The following is a 16,817-nucleotide window of genomic DNA, read 5'->3' on the forward strand; positions in this document are numbered from 1 at the left end:
TAAGTTCCCTTCAGGTATTGAAAGGCTGCAATCACTGGGCTGTGTATATATCTGCACTATTTCTGTGGAGGCATAACAGTTTATGATCTACCATGATCTATGTCTATATATTTTTTTCTCCTCAGAGAGAGGTTACACATTGTAACAGGTCACTCAGGGAAGAGTAGTGGAGTGATCATAACTGGAGGTGTTTAAGGTAGATGCAGTACTAAGGGATGTGGTTTAGCAGACAACATTGCTGGTAGGTGGGCCATTGGCCTAGGTGATCTCAGACATCTTTTCTAACATTAATGATACTGTGATTAAACAGGAAAGCGCACCTGAAGCAGCAGCTGCTTCAGGATCCATTAATTTTGAACACGTTCTCTCACCTCATTATTATTTTTTTTAATCTATGTCTCCATTTCACAAATTAATCAGTTTTAAAAAAAGAAGGTTATGCGGGGTTTGTTCTACAAAAGCCAGAGAAATGATACAACAGTCATACTTGAGAAATAACAATGATCCCAAATCATTAACAGCAATAAAGTTACAGTGGAATAGCCAAACAGTTCCTATCCATGTCAAATGGCAACTTGAGAAGTAAAATTAGGTCTCATTTCTTGACAAAGACCTATGAATATCGGGAGCTGCTGATCATGAATGTCAATCATCTGGCATTAGACACAATTTCAAATACAACGTTTCAGCAAATTTGCAAAAAAACCAAACCGACTGATATTAAAGGTTCAAAATTACATATGAGATCTGCTGGAACTTCCAAGAGAGATCACTGTCCAAAACAAAAATAGTTGGAATAGACCAAGAAGTCAGGTTTTCCAAAATACCGCTGTCATTTAACTAAACAATCTCTATAAGACAACCTTCTTTTGGAGACCTCAGACACAGAAAAATCAGGTTGAAAACTTATCAAAATTAAGGTTTTTTTCTTAAAGTGCATTCACTGTTTGCTCAGTAGACTGATACTTTTAAATACAAAGATGCAAAGAACAGTATAGTTTTATAAGCTTAGAGCTATACACTTAATGCATTAGATTACTGTTATTTCTTAGATTTATAAACATTCAGGTTTAGAAACATGTTTTCTTTTGTGCCTATACACAACATAACACAATGGAAAGCTGAACTCAGTCAGCCATTGCTTTTATAACTTACAGAGAATTATGTTAGAAGCCTGGACTACTGGCTTATTTTTTGCCAGCTCAGACTTTAATTATTCCTTAGGTTCTGAAATAAATTCACCATGGAGAAACTCCAACAAGATTAATGGTTATTACAGTTCCAAATAATGAGTGAGAACCCAATACATACAAGCTGATAATTCCAACTGACAGGACAAATTTAAGTCATACTTCAGTCTTGATTTGGAGCAAGTCCATCTGTCAAGAGGAAGCATGCTCAGAACTTATTCCTGGGAAAAAAAAACCCACGTTTTCCCAGCACAGTAATTAGTATTTCTGCAAGTGTAATAAATATGCAAGAGTACTGGCCACATAAAAAGCAAAAGTGTGTTTATCTAATGTAAAAAAAGGTAGAACCATGACCAGAAAACCAAAGACAGGTAACTAAAGAAGGCTTTGAATTAGATCCCAAACTACAAGCAACTAAAAGTAACATTGGAAATACACAAACTACTTCTAGAAAAACCCTAACAAGTTAAGGGTGCCAGTGACACTGAAAGAGAAACAACAGGCAGGAGAAAAAAGTTTAGCAACTGGATAAACAGTATTGCCTTCAGCTTCTGGTCAGATGCAATAATGTGGTGTTGAGCAGGTGAATCTGTTTTGTTATTATGTAACTAAACAAAGGGTTTTATGCTATATCTTCCAGTGTAGTATAAAGCTTCAAAACAGCAGTTGTAGATCTATAAAAGGAAGCGAATAGTATGTGTTTTTAATGCTAAACAGAATATTTGACAATAAAAGCCTGCTTAGATCTTGGTCCAATCTCAAAACACTACTTCACAGTCACACCATAAGCTATCCAGTACTGCAAGAACACAATCTATTTTCTTTTTTTTAATCAGGTGCCAGGTGTAGAACAATCACCACATGAGACAGCGAACCATCAGGTAACTGTTATGTTGAAGGTGCAGCTTTGGTATTCAGTCAGTTGCATCATCTCTTTTCAGAGGAATTATCTGAAGTGCTTTGGCTATTCTCTCTGCAATAGGTCGACTGCTTGCTGCAATTATTCTCCGAGACATCAAATCAAATGGTCCGCCTAGAAATAAAAGCAAGCAAGTTAAATAGCTTGTAGCTGAAAAAAGAAATTAAATGTTGACAAGAAAATGAGCATTGACAAAGAAAGGACATGTGATGATTCTGGACCACATTCTGCCACTGCAAAAAAACACATTTAACAGGTTTATGCAGCACATTAATTACATTTCAGTTCTTCTCAACATGTGTTTACTGCCTTTTTAATTTTATTTTTAGTTCTTTTTTGGTGCTCAGCCAAATGGGTTAAAAAGTGGTATGCTCTTATTAAGTTATAAGACAACTGAATCCATATATTAACAGGATGTTAATTCTGTCTAGTAGTAATAACCTCCATGCATTCTCTTTTCAGCTAATTAAAATGACAAAGGAATGTCATGCATTTTCCTATGCTTACCTGATACATCCAGGAGTACACCGCCTGCTTCAGTGATAATGATTCCAGCCCCTGCCATATCCCAGCAGTGAATCCCCATTTCATAATAGGCATCAGCTCCACCCGCTGCCACAAGGCACATGTTCACAGCTGCTGTACCAACGGCTCTAATCCTAGAGAAGACAGTTGTTTTTTGGCTAAGAACAGTTTGTAAGGAAGTCACAAGGTATGTGCACATGGCAAAGAACACAAAAGCATCACGTGTAAAATGAGCTGAGCTAGAGCAAACAAGATGGAATGCTGCAGTGAAACAAATGTGCGTAACTTCATTCCCATTTACTTCTTCTAAATAGCTTGAAGCTGTGTGCATAACAAATTCCCAGAAATAATATTTATAAATTCCAATTTTAAAAGTGGCTTTAGAAAGAAAATAAATATTGCATAACCTCTCAGCCTAGAAAAAAAATATACATAATGGAAGACAGCTGGGAGGAATGGCTGACATACCAGAGGGCTGTGAGACCTAGACAGGTAGAAGAGTTGAGTAGAGAGGGACCTGACAAGGTTCAAACAAGGGCAAGTGCACAGTCTTGCATGCTCAGAGGAATAACAGCGTTAGTATAGGTTCAGGGCTGATCAGCTGGAGGAGGAGCTCTGCAAAGAAAGACCTGCGTGTCTTGGTGGACAGCAAGTTGACTGTGAACCAGCAGTGTGCCCCTGTGGCTAGGAAAGTCAGTGGTATCCTGGGGTGCATTAAAGAGCATGTTCGAGGGAGGTGAGCCTCCCCCTCTCCCCAGCCCTAGTGAGGCCACATCAGGAGTAGTGTGTCCAGTTCTGGGCTCCCCAGTTTAAGAAAGATGAGCAACTGCCAGACAGTCCAGCAGAGGGCCACAAAGATGATTAGAATCCTGGAACACTCCCTTATGAGGAGAGACTGAGAGACCTGGGACTGTTCAGCTTGGAGAAGACTGACAAGGGATCCTACTAATGCTTATAAAAATCTGATGGGCTAGAGTCAAGGGGATGAGGTGCCCAGTGATAGGACAAGAAGCAGCAAGAACATGTTGAAACACAGGAAATTCCCCTATGAATATGAGAAAAAATTCTTGATTTTGAACGTGACAGAGCACTGGCACAGGCTGTCCAGAGAGGCTGTGGAGTCTTCTCTGGAGATACTCAAAACCTGTCTGGATGCTTTCCTGTGCAACCTTCTGTAAGGAACCTGCTTTAGTAAGGGGCTGGACTAGATGTTCTCCAGAGGTCCCTTCCAAGCCCTAAAATTTCATCACTTACCCATGAAACAACAACAAATATTCTACTTTGCTTTCTGAATACAAGACTTCAAATACAACGTGCACTTATCAATACTGAAAAGACAATTAGTTCCCTTTCTCAGAGGAAGCTCAACAAACATTTCTGGCTTGCAAAAAAACCCAAAACAACAGCAATCATCATAAAAAATAAATTACATAGTGGCAAACCAGCCTGGATAACTTAATCAAAATCTTCTTTGTGTTACAAATTTCAGCTTCTTTTGGAAATGTTGATGTAATTAATAAGTAACTTATATAAGTAATTATTTCAATTATCAGTAAAACTTGCATTACATTATAACTGATAGCAGCTAATTTACAGCAAGAAGCAACTTAAACCAACTTCAAGCTCTATTTACTTTTTACACACAAAACACTAAAGTTGAAGTGAGGAAACACTTTATGCTTTCATAACTTATAGCAGCGTATATTCCTCAATGAGATTGGAAGGCTTTCTGGAAATACAAACTAAGTGTTAAATGTCCAAACAAGAACGTTGAGAACCTCAGCATAAAACTAGAACTACTTTTAGATTAGAAACATAAGCAGACTGAACTACAGAAATCTGTCCACTGAAACCAGCTTTAAATAAAGAAAATGCTTTGGGGAAATGCAGGTTTCAGGTCACCTAGATGAGAAGAAACGAGGAACACATTGAGCTAAGAGTCAATTATTTGGACAACTTAAAAGTATTTGCGAAGCACCAAAAGAGGAAAGGACAAAAGTTGATCACCTTCTATATTAAAAAATAAAAACGACTTTGGTTACTACACAGAAATAAGAAATGTAACAGCTGCTTTAATCTAACATAGCATCTCCAATCATATTTCCTTAGAGAAAACCAAAACTAGGTAAACAAACCCCAACATGCTTTAACTTTCAATACTATCTGATTTGTTACTGTCTTCTTAACTACATCTCAGTCTCAAAAAGTGTAAATACAGTTTCTCTGCAGAGAGCTACTACACAGTAACATTTATGTCCCACTTTCAAAATATAATATGAAAGTGAACTGCCCTAAAAATGATCTCATGGTACACTACCAGTAAATATCAAAAATAAGCAGCATCTTACCCATGAATAGGAATACTGAGGAGTCTTTCCATGTTAGAAAGAACGATTTTTATAGTCTCTGGATCACGATTTGATCCCAATTCTGTCACTAGAAGGGATTTTGTAATGTCTGAAAAAGAAATAAAACCTCACTTTTTCAACAGTACAACTTACAAGCTTAATAACAGTAATTAGGTATAAGATAAATTCAGGCAGAGTTTACTTCATTGCATTCTTACACAAAAGAATAAAAGCCATTTAAATATTAATACTACACATACTAGATATATAAAAATCCTTTCTTCTAGGCATAATGGCAAGACAATATGAAATGAAGTCAATATAGCATAAGATGGTTCAATTTTATATATACATAAATTGATGCCGTTACTAAGAAAAAGCATTGTTAGAAAAATTAGATAAGCTCTCAGAACTTTAAAGGCACTCCACTTTAAGTGAGGACTTTAATAGGTGAGTACATTAGGGTTAGGAAGAGTGATAGGAATTTAAACCCTGCACAAAGTTGACAGCTGGACAAAGTTGAACTGTTAAAGAGATTTATGACTCCCAAAGAACAGAGGGATTACAGACTTACAGGGAATACAATTTAAAAAAAAAAACCAACACACATAAGGAATAAGCAAGTGCAGATCATGCAAAGATCACAAGCATGTTAGAGCATCAAAGAGAACATAACTGTTTCTCAAATCTGAATAATTCATGGCTAAAAAGCTTGTGTTTGTAAGCAAACAGTGTGCTAAGAAACAGGAATACATCCAAGTCCAAAAGTACTGATGCACCACTCGTAAAACAAATGAAATTATTAAAAAAAAACACAACTGTGTTGTTCCACTTACCTTCTTGGCCTGACACTTTCAGTTTCTGCCCATTGCAAAATGCCCCTTTTCCTTTTCTGGCAGTGTACATCTTGTCTTCAACACAGCTATACACAATTCCAAACTCTATCTGCAAGGGAAAGGAAATATACCTTGAAGTTTCTAGTCTTTCTCTTTCTTCCTATTTACTGTGAAAATACAAATCTTAATAAAAACTAGCAACAAGAAGCTGATTGGTTTTGCTTGATTAAATATTAAGTAATGAAAAATATACCTTTTTGTTTACAACAAAGCCAATTGAAACTGCCACAAAGGGAAACCTACAAAAAAAAACATTTTGCTAATGTGAAGATACCAAAATTTTTGTTACCATGATTATTCTTAACAAAAACAACTTTCACTCATATGCATTATATACCCAAAAAAGAAAAGTGGAGTATATAGGAAATAATACTTTTTTTCTGGAATTTGTGCAGTTAACTATGAAAATACACCCAACAACACCATTTACCATGGCAAATACAAACTTTTCCACCCACGGAAGCTAGGATGGTGCCCTGGTGGTGCAGTGGTAGGAATGCTGCGTTGCAACACCAGAGGCCTGGGTTCAAATCCCCCCTGTGGCGCAAGCGGTAGAAGTGCCGCTCTGCTACACAGGAGGCTCGAATTCCGGGGGTTGGACTCGATGATCTCTAAGGTCCCTTCCAACCCGCACGAGACTGTGATACTATGATGATGAATGTTACCTTTGGGCTTGGGGACTGTCATTTTTATAGCCAAAGAATACAAGCAGGCCCCCATACCACTAACCTTTCTCAGAAGGAACAAACAGTCTGGCCAAAACAGCCTCATCAGAAGTTAGTCATCTCCCCTGCCTTCCTTACAGATTTAAGTCGGTAAATTTAGCAGAACATGTTCTTTTCTTGTGGCTTTTTATCCACGTTAATTATCAGGATACAGCAGCTATTTAAAGATGTGGCCCACACAGAAACAGTCATTTGAAAATGGAATTCAAGAACATTCAAGAAAGCTCACCAAGGTCAATGTGTGTGTTTCAAAGATGAGGGAACAGTCAGTTGTCATTACCCTGAAAGCCCCCTTCTCAACATACAAAACACCCACTAGGCAGTCACTTGTGATAATTTCATTTTCTTTCACTGTAGGAGCTCATAGATCAGATTTGAAAGCCGCTGGAAATCAGTGCTTGGAGCTGTTACTGCCTTTCACCAAAACCTCTCTGAAGGTGCAGCTTCTAATTCTGACTCAATATGCTTTTCAAGGCTGCTGACCACACATAGTAAAAGCCTTTGAAGAAATATATGATCATGGTTATGGCAAGACTACTGTAAAAGTTACAGAAACACTAAAATAACAATTTAAATTATCCAGTGTCTCATTAAATTTCAACAGTTCGTAACTATTAACAAATTCTCCTTTAAAGCAATTTAGAAGAGAAAAAGCTGTACTTTCCAGGAAGTGCAGAATGTTAAGCAGTTGAAGTTGCTAACACAAAAAGTGAAAGGTGGACCTGTGTACGAAGTTGGTAGTTCCATCAATAGGGTCTATAATCCACGTGGGGTTATCCGTCAAAATGCTGCCCCCTCCAGCTGCAACTGATTCTTCTCCAATAAAGCTGCAGTGGGAAACATATTTAAAAGATACAAAGAAACTGTTTAAACATTCTGAACCACAATAATGTCCTTGAAACTTAAGTTCTTGAAGCGAGATACAGGTTTCCATACCACCAATAATTATATGTGAAAAGATGAGAAAAGCTGGAAAGCACCAACTGCACCTGCCCAAGCTTGTGCTGAAATTTATGATGTCAGAAAACAGCACAAATGTTGGGGGAAAAAATGCTTTATTATCCCTCACTGGAATTCAGCATTCTAAACACTATAAATTACCTAATATAAGTTGAAATATTCTAAACTGTTTGTCAATACCAGAAACTTCTTTCTTCCGAGGTTGTTATTTACATCTGGATGCTTACACCGATTTGGTCAGGTTACTGACATTTAGCATCACTTGAGTTCTTCTAAATCTATGCCTATTTATTAAGTTACAGCAATGCATATATTGCTACGATAAGAAAATCTCCAAGAAAAGGCATGAAAATTTAGCAAATCTTGTTTAGAAAACTTTACTAAACTTGAGCCTCATGTCAAAATTGGAAAGACAGCAATTTAATACAGCTTACCCTTCAAGAAGGAATTTCTTTTTATACAAACACATGAAACAAAGAAGTCAGTATTTTGTATAACAAACTTTCAGTTATGCAGAAGCAGAAAAGTCAGTCTACTTTCAAGGCTCTTACACAGTATGAGACTTGCCATAGGCACACACTGCCACATTAGCCATACAGCCTAGGCAGAGAAGATATGTTAGTTCATACAACCTACAATATACAAAACATTTAGCATCCAGTTATCTTAGGAACTATACCTGTGAGAAGGATACTTTTCTTTTATCAAGGAGATAATGAAGTTTTCCACTTTCTGATCAGTTTCAGTCACTAGATCTACTGGGGAACTTTTAATCATAATGGATTTTTCTTCTTTGAGTGCTCCACGGATTATCTGTTAACAAAAAAGGGGGGGGGGGGAGGGGGAGCTTTCTTCATTAACAGCATGAAAATAATTAGTTATCTCAGGAAATCTGAGCATCACAGGGCATCATTTTTACTGCTATTTTCTATACTGCATATACTTAACAGAAAGACAAACAGTGGCAAAATCTCCATTTAGTTGCAGGAGCTCACCCCTACGTCCTTCTCCAATCCCTACTCAGCACAAACATCTACATGACCCATACAATGGGGCATGACACCGAGCTCTGTTGTGCTAAATTTATAAACTAATAAACAAACATATTTAGGACTGAGCTTATGTGATGCATTTTTAGCCAGATCTTACATTTACAGTCTTAAAACTGGCAGAATCAGCTTGAATAAGAACGCATGCCTCACAGCACAAATTATTAGTTTACTCAGAAAGTTTTTTCATGGAAGAATGTAATGAGGTCATTGCAGGGACAATGTTTTGCCATTTTGCAGCTCTGGGAACAGCATTGTCACACGTGCCATCTTCTCAAGCTACAGACAGCTCTACCAAGCAAAACTACGGTGAATAAACGAACCTTCATTAACAGCTCCTATGATGAGCCTTTGTTAAGACAGAAAAGCTCTTTCAAGTGATCACAGAATGACCCGGGTTGGAAGGGACCTCAAGGATCATGTAGTTCCACCCCCCCTGCCTAGCAGGGCCACCAAACATACACATTTACTAGATCAGGTTGCCCAGGGCCCCGTCCAACCTGGTCTTGAACACCTCCAAGGATGGGGCATCCACAACCTCCCTGGGCAGCCTGTTCCAGGACCTAACCACTCTCCTAGTGAAGAACTTCCCCCTAACATCCAACCTAAATCTTCCTTCTTTTAACTTAAAACCATTTCCTATAGTCCTGCTATTGTCAGCCCTTTCAAAGAGTTTACTCCCCTCCTGGGTGTAGGTTCCCTTCAGGTATTGAAAGGCTGCACTGAGGTCACCCCGCAACCTTCTCTTCTCTAGGCTGAACAAACCCAACTCCCTCAGCCTGTCCTCATAGGGGAGGTGCTCCAGCCCCCTGATCATCTTCGTGGCCCTCCTCTGGACCCTTTCCAAAATCTCCATGTCTTTTTTGTACTGAGGGCTCCACACCTGGACACAGTACTCCAGATGGGGCCTCACAAGAGCAGAGTAGAGAGGGACAATCACCTCCCTGTCCCTGCTGACCACCCCTCTCCTGATGGAGCCCAGGATCCCATTTGCTTTCGGGGCTGCCAGAGCGCACTGCTGGCTCATGTTGAGTCTTTCGTCCATCAGACAGGAGATCTTAGATCATGAAACTTTAAAGTTTCATGTATCTCTCACTGTGAGAGATATTTCTTATTTGCAGATGTAAAGCATTCTTCAGAAAGAAAAAACAGCATGGCACGAAGTGCCAACAAGCCACTGTGTAAAGCCAACTAACAGTGTTCCAATGAACGACAGCCAACAGTTTTCAGGTATGCAAAAAATAAGGGAAACAAATTCAAGGAGAAAAACAAATACCCATCATTTACCATTACTCCAAAATCATTATAAAAAGAAATTTAAGGGACAAAATATATTCCTTGGTTTTTATTAGACTCTCATTCCAAAGAGAGATGTTTTCTATTACACTAACCAAGCTGAAAGACACTCCAATCTTGAAACAGCTCTTTAACAACTGTGCTAATTCTTTCCCTTTCTTAATACTCCTCAGAAGAATACCCAACACCAAAGTTCATTCAAAAGGTACACACATACCAGCCTCAATAAATAGCATTATTAGCTATAAATGGTTTATACTTACCTCCCCAGCTTTCTTTGCCAGTGTAACTGCATAATCCATACATTCTTGCCAAGGATCTGCCATGTTTTCTTTGACGTACAACCTACTGACGAGACATGTTAACACAAGAAATGATTATGGTTACTTTGTATAAATTCTAACTTTTCACTCTTCCTGATCAGCCTGCAGTGTTTTTTTCCTAACTTCAGTACAGAAGTCTATATATCTTCCACTCAGGAAGGAAGAATTTCAAACTTATTAAACGCTTTCTAGAGGTTACCAGATTATTTGCACATTCTGTGATGGTCAATAAGGCATACAGTAAAAACATTAACAAGTACAAATCCTCAGTGTTGAAAGACACAAGCATGTAAGCAATTCTACATTTAGACACTGACCTCAAAGCACATAAAGGCTTTGAAAAGCAATAGAGTGGTTACAGAGGAGCAGTGTACAGCTCAGGGCCTGCTTGCTTAAGAAACATCACTATAATTTACTGCAGAAGACTGTTGGTATAAAGCTCAGTCTAGTTTTAAGTATGGTTTAAATGAATGTGAACATCCCAAATTAGAAAGGAATGAGCCCCAAACCTATACTTTGTTGTTTACTCTGTCATTCCTTGCTCTCGGGGTGTGTTGCAAACAGGAATATGAAATGGTTTTGATTCTATGTGAGAAAGATACAAGATCCCACAGTCATTTAAAAGCATCTTCTATAGACTTGCATATTAGGAAATAATTCAAGCTACCAATACCTTGCTCCGTATGCACACCTATGAGAAATAGCAATTATCACATCCTATACTGTGTCTGCCACGTCCACAGCAGGTCACACATTCATTCAATTTTGGAGGCTTGCCTCATTTTCAAGACAGCCTTTTCAGAAGCCTTCCATGTAGCTCCTATACAAGTGGTTCTGTCTTGGAGAACTTATGAGCAAGACAAGAGATATGAAATGCTCGTAGCTTTAGCCCATTAAAAATAAACCTTCCACAATCACTATGATCCATCCTCCGTCTAAATATCCTGATATAAGGGCCCTCGTCCAGGTCCTCACAGCTGGAGATTACAGAATCACAGAATGACCCGGGTTGGAAGGGACCTCAAGGATCATGTAGTTCCAACCCCCCCTGCCTGGCAGGGCCACCAAACATACACATTTACTAGATCAGGTTGCCCAGGGCCCCGTCCAACCTGGCCTTGAACACCTCCAAGGACGGGGCATCCACAACCTCCCTGGGCAGCCTGTTCCAGGACCTCACCACCAGATTGCCATAAGAAACCCCACTTTTATAAAACACAACGAGCCGATGGTCCAATTGCGTTCATAACCCATTCACCACAGAGCCCTGTGCACACAGGGCCAGTCAGATAATACAAGTAAGGTGCCGGGGCACTGGGCTGCACACCAAAGGCACTAAGCAACATCCCACTAAGCACACAGACACCCAGCACAACGGCACAGCAAAGGAAAAGCAACCAGTTACGCTCATAAAACCATCCGAACACTAAGTCTGCACGAATTCTAGTTCAACACCAGCAGCTGCGTTTACGGGACGGAGCCGTTTCCTCCCAGCTCGGCGCCCTCCCGCCCCGCCGGTCCCAGCAGAGCACAGGCCACCGGCACCCAGCCGCCATGCAGGGAACCCGGGGCTCCCAACGGTACCGGCAGATCGAAAGGCAGCCCGTATCGCGTGCAGTCCCCGCTTCACGTGGGGAAAGGGCCGAAATGGCGACCGAGGAGCGGGCCGCCTCACCTCACGGCACTCAGCTCCGTTAACCGCCGCCGCCGCTCTGAGGGAGCGTCCAACCCCGGCGGCACTACGCATGCCCCGGACACGCCCCTACACAGCCGGGATCCAACGCGCCTGCGAGGAGGGGAGGGCCGTCTTTTGCCCATTGAATGCGGTGGTGTTATATGTCAGTTCAAGGTTTTAGAAGCCACTACAAGCAACTAGAGATGTAATTTTATTATGTCGAAGCACCCTTTGAAACTCAGGGTCATTTAAGGGTAGCAAACCCTGCCAATGGAACCAGATCATTGTTGAGGTCCTTTCCAAGTCAAGCTGTTCTATGATTCCATGAAGAAGAAAGTGGCCTTGGTTTGAATACAACACTTGTAGAAGATCTTCTGTTGTCTCGTTCACAATAATTTACTAAGTTAAGTATGACTCTGTATCTTCTATAAATAAAACATCATTATCGAGATACTCCAGAATTATATTTCCACCATTGAATAATGGATACTCTTCATCAGACAGCCATTTTTCCAACGTGTGCTCAAACGGCAACGCTTCTCCAGAGGCACTGTGGCATAACCTCAGTTTCTACAAGGCAAATAACACAGAAATTAATAGCTAAATTTGCCTGAGATGCAAAAAGAGGAGGAGAAGGAGGGAAGAGTAAAAAAAAATTCATATATACATATATATATATGTATATATATATATACACACACACACACACACAATTACTTATTTACCTGGGCTGTTGATTTGTTGTTGTCATTTTTAAGGCTTGCTAATGAAGCTGCATAATCTACTACTTTGCCAATACTCCACTTACTGCAGAAGAACATAGGCTTGCTTTTCTCTTTGTTTCCCTTTGGTAAAAGGACTTGAAAGTAAATTCTTTCTGTCTAGAGAAACATAAAAATGAGTTGCATATATAAAAGATAAAAAATAAAAGCAGAAAAGCAAAGCATAATTCCACAGATATGCATTGATGTATTTCTCAGTTGTATCTGTCCTTTATGAATCCAAACCAGACACTCCTCCTCTCAGCCTGTTCATAAAACTGAGGAGAATTTTCAACCTGTGCACTTTCCTCACACAAAAATCTGTAACACCAGGGAATCCTACAAAGGGGAAAGGGAAGCAGGACTTAAATCTCAAACATAAATGACTACAAGTTGTGAAACAGCTACCACAGCCATCTTATTACAAGCACATGGTAAAATAACTTAGTTTCTAACAGTGTCCTAGCACCTTCCTCCAGTTCCTCCTCCAGTTCTAAGGATGACAAGGCAGTTTCCTACAGCTCACTGCAACACAGTTCACAAAACTGCTCATTCTACTGCTGCATCCCAGAATTTCTGTGCCATATCCAAGAGAATATCAGTCAATCAAGGACACAATAACTACCACTATACTGCCACATGGCCCTGTTTTGAGCTGGCTGACTGACTTACTTGCAATCAGTACCCAAAAGAAGCAATTACCTGCAAAAAACCAGTCCCTGGCCTATCAAGAGAGAAAAGACATTTCTAAAATAGTCTTTTTTTTTCTCCTGATCTTAGTTAGAAAGGACTGCTGGGATCACATGCTGCAGACCATGCTCAATGCAAGGCAAAACTGGAGCTGAGCCTAACTACAATGACTGATCAGGTGGCATCGAGTCAGATTCAGTCAAGTTTTGAACATCTACAACTTCACTATACAGTGCTATGAGAACTAATATGCCTAAGAAGCGTTTGAGAAACTTCGTATTAAAAAAATCTGTCAAACTGGAACTAGCAAGGCAGTAAAGAAGAGTAAACAGTGATTATCTAGAAAGAGCAAATTCAATAGAGAGAGATACAGGAATTTATTTATCAGTCAATGTTCTATAATATTTGAAATTAATCACTCTCTCTGCAGCAAATATTTCTTACAATGGCACTATGAGGAGTGTTACAAGCAGGTCTTTGTAATAATCCTGCTCATAGCAGAAGATCTATCTAATTTAAAGCATGACAAGTACAGAAAAAAAATAAGTTCATAAGAGGACTCAGTAATAGAGTAGCTACAGTTGTTTAAAAAACAATAATTAAACACCTAATTATCACACAGAATGTTGTCACTATTATAAATCCAATCTCAGAGGCCTAAACTTGGTGTGCTAACACAATTTGCTCTAAGCTGTACAAAAACACCTTACAAAAGGCACGGGATCAGTCAGACAGCTTTTGTAGGGCAAGCTGTATGTGTAAATGACAGTGGACTTGGAGAATTAAACCCATAAAGAAACTGAGAAAAAGAAGAAAGTTAGAAAGCGTATCCTTCCCTTAGAGAAGTCAATTACAGAAACCAAATATGACTGACCTGAGGCAAGGACTTGTCACCACATGCATGCATTTTCAGTTTCATTAATGCCACTTTTGCTGCTGTTTCACTGTTTCTTGCTCCTTTGCGCTTTTTGCTTTTTATTTCTTCACTTTTTTTAGAATCTGAGAAGAATATTAACTCTTGTTAGTGTGAGTCAAATTTGTCATGAACATACCTTGGAATAAGCTTATATTACATCTCTATACTATAAGCCTTGCTGTATCTCTTAAGTTGTCAACTCCCAACCTTGTCAAGGGCAAGTTATTATGTACCCCTATTCAAGAATATTTATGATGTAACAGAACTCATCTTCAGAGAAAGGTAGATCAGCAAAAGAACCAGGTAAACATCTTGCAAAGGCTGAAGAGATACAAATTCCAATGTTGCTGTAGCTGTGGTGATCACAGTATTCATATGGCAACAGGTTTAGCTTCTCCTTTCTACATATAATACCCATTGGCCAGTTAGGCAGTGCGTTCTATTCTCTTTCCTGCACCAGATCTTGTATAAAAGCTACAAAAACTGTATTGTGGGACTCACTTTTTTTTTTGCCACCTTGACTGCATAGCCATAATCCCAGCAGATGGGCACATGCACAGAATACAACCATTACCTGCATATAAACTAATATGCAAAGATAAGTGGCTAACTAAAATTAATTATGTGATAGTACTTGGATCAACACAATGCAATAATTCTGAAGGAAACTTGAGTCCCCTCTCTGTTTTCAAAGATTTTACTTCTAGTTATGATATATGCTACTCTTTTCTTTTTCCAGTTACAGTGAACACAATTACAAGCTGACAGGTGAGCTGAAGATTATTCAAACAAGGATCTCCCAACCATGTCAATGTTTTGGTCAAGGTTAGAGCATTAAAGAAGGTCACAATCCTTCTGAAGAAAACTGTAACATATATTTATTTTCCCATTGTACTTGCCTATAATATCTTTAACTAGCTGCTGGGTGGCAGCCATTCGAGGTTTCGGTGTGTCCATTTTTTCACACTCATGATCTGATTGATGCCGATGCCTGTAAATAACAGAGATAAAAACTTACATTAATTTCTGCCCCATCACAAACGAACAAGCATTTATCTTTAAAAACCCTATTCCACTCACCTCAGGCAAAAATGTTTTTCACAGTAGGGACATAAAACTGGCAAAAGTTCCTTTGCATGGCAGTCCTTGTATGAGCATAGGTAAGATGTGTGCTGATCTGGTTTCACAGGGTTGTTTCTTACATTCACCTAAGCATCATTACAAAATAGGTGTAAACAAGCATAACACAGACAAGTCACCAGCCAGGTTACTGAAAAAAGACTGTACCTGCTCTCCATTCTCTAGGTAAAACTAGTTCAGCATTAATATAGTTCTAAATAACATAAATGTTACAAAAAGAACCATCCTCCTAATCAAACTTAATTCTGAAACACAGAGAAAGAGTACATTCATTTTTTTAAGCTTGTCAAGCACCCTCAGTTTAATAATTCACAGTTATTTACTATGCATATATGCCTTAATCTAGAAAAATAGCCAGTTCAGTTACACAGCATTTTAAAGGTAGTCTTATACTATTAGATTACCTCAGAACACCCATGAGCATCCCGGCTCCTGTGCTGAAGACTTGGTGGCAAAAGAAGAAAATATCACAACATCATCATTTCAAGAGGAGAAAAGTGCACATAAAAAAGCGCAATACCAACATCAGTACAAATCAAGGTCTAGCCCTCATGCCTTCTATAATAGTTAACCACATTCTAGAGATACTCTTTCTGAATTCAAATCACTACAACAGCTGTTTGGGAGAACAGGCAATAAAAAAAATTACTTTTCAATTGAACATATCTAACTTGAGTTACTGCACATTCATAAAACATTTAGGTCTGCAACAATTGCCATACTGAGACATGCAGGAAAACTTACCAAAAAACACCCGAACAGCCATCACATACAAAGGGGAGAAAATCTGAAAGAAAACACAGAATGACTTGGTTTGGAAGGGACCTCAAGGATCATGAAGCTCCAACCCCGCTGCCACATGCATGGCCACCAACCTCCACATTTAATACTAGACCAGGCTGCCCAGGGCCCCATTCAACCTGGCCTTGAACACCTCCAGGTACGGGGCATCCACAACCTCTCTGTAGAGCCTGTACCAGCACCTCACCTCTCTCATAGTAAAGAACTTCCCCCTGACATCCAACCTAAATCTTCCCTCCTTCAACTCAGAAGCAAAAAGGGAGATTTGCTCTCAGTTAAACAACACGGTTTTTTTTGTTGTTGTTATTGTTGGTTTGTTTGTTTTTCTAATAGCTTTTAATTTAGCTTTTATCTCTCCATTAAGGCCTGAAATCAACTATAAGAGTGGAAAATGTAACAACAACAGTTCTGCACCGGCACAAAGGCGGTGCTGCCACGGAGCTTTCCCCCGCCGAGCCCTATAGAGCTCACCCAGCTGCCTGCAGTCCGGCACCCCACAGTGCTGCCCCACCGACAGCTCCGCCATTTCCCTCACGGAAGGGGTGGGGAGCTGAGCGAGGAGCGCAAGCGCTGGAGGACTCCAAGCAGGCAGGGGGCGGGCAC

The 16,817-nt window shown here is 39.6% G+C and overlaps 2 protein-coding genes across 7 annotated transcripts; both read right to left on the minus strand.

Annotated features, from left to right (window-relative positions):
- Positions 1-367: 367 nt before the first annotated feature.
- Positions 368-12,072, minus strand: IMPA1 (inositol monophosphatase 1). 6 transcript variants are annotated; one of them, XM_015855841.2, is made up of 9 exons: positions 11,907-12,072; positions 10,172-10,253; positions 8,243-8,376; positions 7,326-7,430; positions 6,072-6,117; positions 5,819-5,927; positions 4,983-5,091; positions 2,617-2,768; positions 368-2,223 (listed from the first exon to the last, which is right to left on the minus strand). In XM_015855841.2, the coding sequence occupies exons 1-9, from the start codon at positions 12,047-12,049 to the stop codon at positions 2,105-2,107; spliced, it is 999 nt and encodes a 332-aa protein (XP_015711327.1). In that variant the 5' UTR covers positions 12,050-12,072; the 3' UTR covers positions 368-2,104. The 6 variants fall into 6 exon arrangements, with proteins under 6 accessions (XP_015711327.1, XP_015711326.1, XP_015711329.1 ...); XM_015855840.2 differs by having other exon boundaries at positions 10,172-10,256; XM_015855843.2 differs by having other exon boundaries at positions 11,902-12,020.
- Positions 12,073-12,104: 32 nt separating this feature from the next.
- ZFAND1 (zinc finger AN1-type containing 1) lies at positions 12,105-16,817 on the minus strand. Its single transcript, XM_015855846.2, has 8 exons — positions 16,686-16,817; positions 16,158-16,200; positions 15,818-15,857; positions 15,354-15,481; positions 15,173-15,264; positions 14,232-14,356; positions 12,632-12,787; positions 12,105-12,476 (listed from the first exon to the last, which is right to left on the minus strand). The coding sequence occupies exons 1-8, from the start codon at positions 16,738-16,740 to the stop codon at positions 12,306-12,308; spliced, it is 810 nt and encodes a 269-aa protein (XP_015711332.1). The 5' UTR covers positions 16,741-16,817; the 3' UTR covers positions 12,105-12,305.

The sequence above is a fragment of the Coturnix japonica genome, chromosome 2, assembly GCF_001577835.2.
Source record: "Coturnix japonica isolate 7356 chromosome 2, Coturnix japonica 2.1, whole genome shotgun sequence".
NCBI classification, from domain to species: Eukaryota; Metazoa; Chordata; class Aves; order Galliformes; family Phasianidae; genus Coturnix; species Coturnix japonica.

Bases quoted from the DNA above. Each gene is read 5' to 3' on its own strand.
- IMPA1 (XM_015855840.2), bottom strand. From the start codon at position 12,049: ATGGGCAAAAGACGGCCCTCCCCTCCTCGCAGGCGCGTTGGATCCCGG. The intron at 7,431-8,242 runs GTATAGTTCCTA...TTCCCACTGCAG, and splicing joins GAAAAGTATCCTTCTCACAG to CTTTATTGGAGAAGAATCAG. The intron at 5,928-6,071 runs GTATATTTTTCA...TTTCCCTTGCAG, and splicing joins GCTTTGTTGTAAACAAAAAG to ATAGAGTTTGGAATTGTGTA.
- ZFAND1 (XM_015855846.2), bottom strand. From the start codon at position 16,740: ATGGCGGAGCTGTCGGTGGGGCAGCACTGTGGGGTGCCGGACTGCAGG. The intron at 15,858-16,157 runs GTAAGTTTTCCT...TTTGCCACCAAG, and splicing joins GGCTGTTCGGGTGTTTTTTG to TCTTCAGCACAGGAGCCGGG. The intron at 12,477-12,631 runs GTAAATAAGTAA...TTTGCCTTGTAG, and splicing joins ACAACAAATCAACAGCCCAG to AAACTGAGGTTATGCCACAG.